This window comes from Etheostoma spectabile, chromosome 7, assembly GCF_008692095.1.
Source record: "Etheostoma spectabile isolate EspeVRDwgs_2016 chromosome 7, UIUC_Espe_1.0, whole genome shotgun sequence".
Taxonomy (NCBI): domain Eukaryota; kingdom Metazoa; phylum Chordata; class Actinopteri; order Perciformes; family Percidae; genus Etheostoma; species Etheostoma spectabile.
In genome coordinates this window covers 16,523,181-16,529,878 of record NC_045739.1, presented here as the reverse complement: position 1 = coordinate 16,529,878, position 6,698 = coordinate 16,523,181, and the positions used below count along the sequence as shown (strand labels likewise).

General features: G+C 42.7%; 1 protein-coding gene across 4 annotated transcripts in view; it reads left to right on the top strand.

Annotated features, from left to right (window-relative positions):
* LOC116692001 (helicase ARIP4) overlaps positions 1-6,698 on the top strand; it is a 66,724-nt gene that overhangs the window by 54,169 nt on the left and 5,857 nt on the right. For all 4 annotated transcript variants that reach the window (XM_032519953.1, XM_032519952.1, XM_032519955.1 and 1 more), the window contains 9 exons: positions 518-714; positions 846-1,049; positions 1,184-1,322; positions 1,684-1,861; positions 2,232-2,450; positions 2,942-3,060; positions 3,298-3,422; positions 4,781-4,880; positions 4,970-5,175. In XM_032519953.1, the coding sequence (XP_032375844.1) occupies positions 518-714; positions 846-1,049; positions 1,184-1,322; positions 1,684-1,861; positions 2,232-2,450; positions 2,942-3,060; positions 3,298-3,422; positions 4,781-4,880; positions 4,970-5,175 (1,487 nt within the window). The remainder of the gene's footprint in view (positions 1-517; positions 715-845; positions 1,050-1,183; positions 1,323-1,683; positions 1,862-2,231; positions 2,451-2,941; positions 3,061-3,297; positions 3,423-4,780; positions 4,881-4,969; positions 5,176-6,698) is intronic.

The following is a 6,698-nucleotide window of genomic DNA, read 5'->3' as shown; positions in this document are numbered from 1 at the left end:
GTGTCTGTGTCTGTGTGTGTCTGTCGTGATACGCCATGTCTGAGAGTGACACTGTAACCTCATTCTGTCTCAGTTTAATAACATATCTTAACAGTGTTAAAAATGAATAAAATTAGCAAGCATTTGTTCCTACTGTTCAAGCACTACTCTGAAATTATTATTCATAATTAATTGGCAATTTATCACAATTAGATGATTGATTACAATTACAACTATTTATTCTGGTTTTCTCTCTTTAATACAATATCATCTTGTAAGCCATCTCTGAGAGAGCAAACCGCTCCAACATTGCATTTTTTCTCGTGTGCCGCTGGGCTGGTTAAATTGTACGTACTCTTTACAACTTTCTGTATTGCTTTGGGAGAGCACAAATAAGGAGAGGGTGGTGTTCATTCTGTGCAAATGGACCAGTGATTCAAAATATAGTAAACAATGTGTAAAATCCTCTCTGACTGGAATTGAGGTGTTTTAAGAAGCACAAGAAGTAACTTTATTAACCTTTCCTTACCTTACCTAGGAACACAACGTCCAGAGCCAAGGTGGTGGAGGACTGGGCTCGGGACGGAGGGGTGCTGCTGATGGGCTACGAGATGTACCGCCTCCTGTCGCTGAAGAAGAGCTTTGTGGCCGGGAGGAAAAAGAAGACCAAGAAAACAACGGGGCCAGTTGTCATCGACCTGGATGAAGAGGACAGGCAGCAGGAACTGCTCAAAGGTGGGAGAGGAGGGAACAAATAGGATTAGAAAATGGAGGGGAAATATGGGCAAAATCATTTTAATATATGCTACCTTTTAAAGCACCAGGGCGGAATATCATTGATGGTATTTTTGCCCATTCTCCTCCAGCTATTGAGAGAGCCTTGGCCCGGCCTGGTCCAGACGTGGTGATCTGTGATGAAGGCCATCGCATCAAGAACTGCCACGCCAGCACATCACAGGCTCTGAAGAACATCCGAACCCGACGCCGCGTGGTGCTGACTGGCTATCCGCTCCAGAACAACCTCATCGAGTACTGGTGCATGGTCGACTTTGTCCGACCAGACTTCCTAGGTATGGGGCAAGATCAGCGTTTTGTTTCAGGAAATAATTTTACTAATTGCTCCCTGAGATTAGCGTGGAGATGTTCTCGCTTGTTTTCCTGTTAATCTTCTCACTACAGTTTTTATTTCCTATATGTGTCTCAGGTACACGGCAGGAATTCAGTAACATGTTTGAGCGTCCCATTCTTAATGGGCAGTGTGTGGACAGCACGCCTCAGGACGTCCGGCTGATGCGGTACAGGAGCCACGTCCTGCATAGCCTGCTGGAGGGCTTCGTCCAGAGGTGAGACAGCTGCCTTTACAAATCCACAACTACGCTCCTAAAAGATTTAATAGAGAATACAAAGGTTCTATTGGGGCAGCTGTGGCTCGGTGGTAGAGCGTTTGCCTGCCAATTGGAAGGTTGGTAGTTTGATCCTTGGACCTGCAGTTCCATGTCAAAGTGTCCTTGGACAAGTCACCCAATGCTGCACCATTGGAGTGTGAATGTTTATCTGATGAGCAGGTGGCAGCCATTGGGTGAATGGTTCCTATACTATGTAAAAGCGCTTCTAGTAGTTGTTAAGACTAGAAGTAGTATATAAAATCAGTCACACTCATTTTAAGTAACATTTTACAAAATATTGTACATGTGTTTATTCCAGGCGAGGTCATGACGTCCTGAAAGACCAGCTGCCCTCTAAAGAGGAACATGTGATCCTGGTCCGTCTGTCTCCCCTGCAGAGGGCACTCTACACAGAGTTCATGAACCGCTTCAAAGAGGCAGGAAACTCCGGCTGGCTCAGCCTCAACCCACTGAAAGCTTTCTGCGTCTGCTGCAAGGTGAGGAGGAGGGAATGTGTGGGGAACGCTACCTAGATTCAGAAGGACCTTTTATTTAACATCTATGGTAGATGTCTTCAAAATTTGCATGTGCACTAGGTGCAAATGACTTTTGCACTTAGTGCAGATGCAACATTTCACACATTTTAGTCATGTATCTACAGTTACAGTATAAACATTGAAATTACTTCTAAAAATGTCGTCTTGCTCTGTCTGAGTCCCTGCAGTACGTTATACTGTTGCACAAGTTACCATCTAAGTCAACAGGCCTCTGCACCAAGATAAATTCCTATGTATTTATCATACTTGGCAAATCCAGTGATTGCTGCCTTAAGTGTTTTCACACTGCTGACTCCCTGTTGTTCTTCAGATTTGGAACCATCCAGACGTGCTGTACGAGGCCTTACAGAAGGAAAACCTGGCCAGTGACCAGGACTTGGACCTTGATGAAATCACTTCCACAGGTCCTGCCCGGTGTCCAACCACACCCAATCAAAAGTCCAAGCGTCTGGAGAACCCTAACACCATTGGTGGATTGAGTCTCAACCAGCTGCAGGAGAAAGCCAATCAGGTCATCACTTATGAATGGGTATGTCAAAAGACTTGGATACAAAGAGTTTTACAACTAATTTAATATGTTTGCTTCCTTTAACATAAACCTGCATCATGCATTTTTTAAGAATGTCACCAATACTTTCAACCAAAATCTCAGTCGGAAACATCAAACGGAACATTATGTTCCCCCTTACTGAGATGCTGCTGTCGGTTCAGTGCTGCCACCCACAGTATAATGAAGAAAACTACAAATAGATGCTCGGTAGTGCATTATATGCTTCTTTAAGACATGATGAGGCACTGGTTTCATATCAAAACACTAAGAAAAAGTTAAATCTCACAATTTATGTTGCATTGGATAGTGCAAAGTTAAGCATTTCAATAGGATTCACCTCTTTGTTTGTTGCCTCTCCTCGCTTATAAGCAATGTAACCTGACTTCCTTTAAGTCTGTAAAGGTGTATGAATGTAAAGGGTAATGCTTAATAGTGCAGTACATTTTAACCGTATCTCTTCACATGGCCAGGCAAAGGACATCATGTATGACTACAAGCCAGGCCTACTGGAGAACTCCGCAAAAATGGTGCTGCTGTTCCATCTGATAGAGGAGAGCGTCAGGAAGGGAGACAAAATCCTCGTCTTCAGGTACGAGATCAGACAAACTAGTCAACTGGATTTATATCCATTATTTTTCTTTTCAGTTATTTCTACACTTGTGATGTACCAAATAAACAAAAACTAACTAAACTAGCTAAACAAATTACTAAGTGGGAACCTAACCTCAGCTTTAGTTTTCTGATTTGGTTAAATTTTACTTTACATTGCTGAAGCTTCCGGCATGTGATCCAATCCCTAATTCTGCCATTTGTCTTTCTCCTGCAGCCAGAGTCTGTCCACACTGACGGTGATTGAGGATTTTCTGGCTAAGAGACCAGTGCCTCCCTCGCCCAACACGTCCAGCAGAGACAAACCCAACCAGAACTGGGTCCGCAACCTCAACTACTACAGTAAGTAATCAGTAATTATGATTTAAAGATGTTTTTCCTTGTTCAGTATTTGGTCCAATAAATATCCCAAACTAGAAATCTATTAAGGCCCAGTGACAGGTGACACAGATGTTGCGAAACAGGTGTAGTTCAGTGGAACATGTTCTGAATATTCTGTACAGTTGACTAACTGTGCAGAGTTAATTTGCCCAACTTTCCCCAATTTTTGCAACTGTATGTCTGTCTATCTATCGATTTATCTATCTATGAACAGTGTTAACCCATTTTGTCAATAAGTATATCTCATGCATCTGTTATCCTTTTGCGTGTGCCGATGGCACATTTATCCCCAAATTCCACAGGATGCGTAACGACTGCGGATCCGCTCCAGAACGGCGTCGGAGTAATTTGGTTTCCATTAAAGTCAATGTGTGTATTTCCACAGACTGCGGAACAACTGCGTGCCGACTCCGGCGATTCACAACCCTCCGGAACAGATACGCAGAGCTTCTATTTTTACCGGGTGCCGGAGAGATCCACAGCAATTCAGTACACGGCACAAAAACATATAAAACATCCGGTTAATTTTCAAAATAAAGTAGAACGTGCTCACGGCGGATCATATTTCCCTGCACTGCACCTTGAAAACACAGCACAGAGTTGTTTCCTCTAGATGGAACAAACTGTTTTTGTTTTTGTGGTTCTATTCTACGTGAATTTGCGAGATCTCGTACGTCCTTGTGACTTCAGCTGTCAGTCAGGGCCGCAGTCGTTCTGCAACAGATCCGGACCTGGTGGGTGTTGCCGTACGGCGGAGGACGGAGCAGACACACAGCGGAGCCGATCCACAGCCGTTCCGCATCCTGTGGAATCCCTGGGTTACACATGGGTCCCAGTCAGATTCAAGCTGTACCAACATTTCCATCTTGGTAGCTTAAAGTTATCATCTCTTGACTGTATTTCTGACTACAGTAGTTTGGGTGTGCAGTGGTACTGCTCCTCTAATTAACTTACAATGCGTGCTGCCATCTCCTGGTGTTTCTTGATAACAGCCTGACTTTTCCACAGTCACAGAAAGGAATTCATTGTAGAGTTCCTGTTTGTGTATTTCAGAGATATTTCAATAAATAGGAGCTGTATCCACAAAGTCACTTTGTCAACCTAGTAAAAGTGAATTGAGTTTAGCTATGTGCACGGTTATCTTTTTTTGCATGAATGTTTTCTTTATTCAGAACTTGTGTTCTCTGCACACAGTTGTTTTAATTTTACCCCTAGATTATATATAATAGCATGAGAAGAATAAAATCCCCAGGGATACAGTTGCACTATATAGTGAAGCCACCCAGTTTGTCAAGACTCTTCTAACTCTTCTTTTGAAGGACTGGATGGAAGTACAACAGCCTCAGAGAGAGAGAGACTGATAAACCAGTTCAACGATCCGTCCAACACCTCAGCATGGGTCTTTCTGCTGTCAACCAGGTAAAACACACAACAACAGTAATATTATTGAGAGAAAGTGGATATGAAAAGTGGGGACAGTATATGACCATAAGAAACATAACCCTCAGGGCTGGTTGTCTGGGCGTAAACCTGATTGGGGCGAACCGTGTGGTGGTGTTTGACGCCTCCTGGAACCCATGCCATGATGCCCAAGCAGTGTGCCGCGTCTATCGCTACGGGCAGAGGAAGCCATGTCATATCTACCGGCTGGTTTGCGACTACACGCTGGAGAAGAAGATCTATGACCGTCAGATCTCCAAACAGGGCATGTCAGGTGAGTTTGAGAAGGCATTAATGACTTTGTTTGAATATTTAGGCGAGAATTAGGAGGTTCTGGCTAGTCCACACAGCATTCCGGGATGGGGGAAAAAGGTGCTCTGGTCTATTGGCATTTCTGTAAATCAATCACAATCGTCTTCGGCTATGCTAGGCACAGAGAAAAGCAGCGGGGCCGCTGCAAAATAGCCTTGGGAAGGAACTTGTTTTGGTGGAACGTGTTTGTTCAAAGGTTGTTTTAGTTGTGCAATAGAAAACTCAGATTGAACAAATTCTCTACCTAGCTGTCTCAATTTATACTGCAAAGATCTGAAAAAACACAAAGGAAGCCCAAGGCAATGTCTATTTGGCCAGTCTCTTATTTATATCTATCTATCTATCTATCTATTCAAATTTAGGGAATCTAGGCAGCTGCATGATAAGGGAATGTTTTGTCTAAGGACTGTCTCCTTTTGGAGGTCGGTGGGCCAGCCACACTTTAGCATACTTCCCAGAGAAAGAGAGAGGGGCAGAATTGGACTTTAGCATCTGTGTTAGGCCCCTGTAATATCTTTTTTTACCTTAAAGTATCAGCTAAATGGAACGCCTCCAGCTTTAAATACACCTTCATGAAGAGAGGAACTTCAGAGAGTTGGGACGGCACTGCGCAATAACACATCATGGTTATACTTTACTGCCTGATTAATTGTCTCCTCAATTGAGTGCTCATTAAATGCTCCTAAGTCTTTAAGGTGTAAGTCTTTAAGGTCTCCTGAGCCTTCTTCACATTATGTGAAACCAGTTGTGCTGCTCCTGAGTTTTTCCTTAACATTTTTCGTTTTGCTGTTATTCATACCAAAGATGGAGTGGTAGAGTTTGTGGGCATTTGTAAAATGGTCTTATTACTTACAGATTGGGAAAAGCATTATTTAAATTTAATAATTCATTTTTGTACATCACCAATGCTTTTCTGTAAATCTTTGCGACATTAGTTCTATTTTTTTTATTTTCTATTTGACGTCCTGAGAGTCCTGGCCAAAATTGCAGCACAATCACACTATATGAGCCAACACAGAAGTGGGGGGAAGGGAGGAAGGAGAAAAACAGAACTGAACAACGTACGACACTGATCAGAAGGGGAAAATAGAAAACATTAACACACAATAAGCTTAAAGTAAATTTCTTCATGGATATATACAAATATCGTGTACCCCGTCTGTTCTTTGATGAATAACCCGTATAGTAAAGATTACTGCTTTCAGCTGACAGCGCTGTCAAACATCTGTCAGTAATCAGACTCTGTCCAGGCTCGTCTGTGTTACCACCCAGCAAACAAAAAGGAAAAAAAACAACATCTAAATAATCTGCTTTGTGTTGGAACTAGAGTTCTTCTGCCAAGAAGTTCTTGTCTGACACAGTAAACGGTCTCAAGTGTTTGCTGTAAGCTTTGACTGGCAAGACAGATTGAGGCCGCTTATGCTTTGGAGAACTGTAGAAAAAAAGAATTTTTGGTCCAGTTTTTTTTTTTTTTTTTTTACTTTT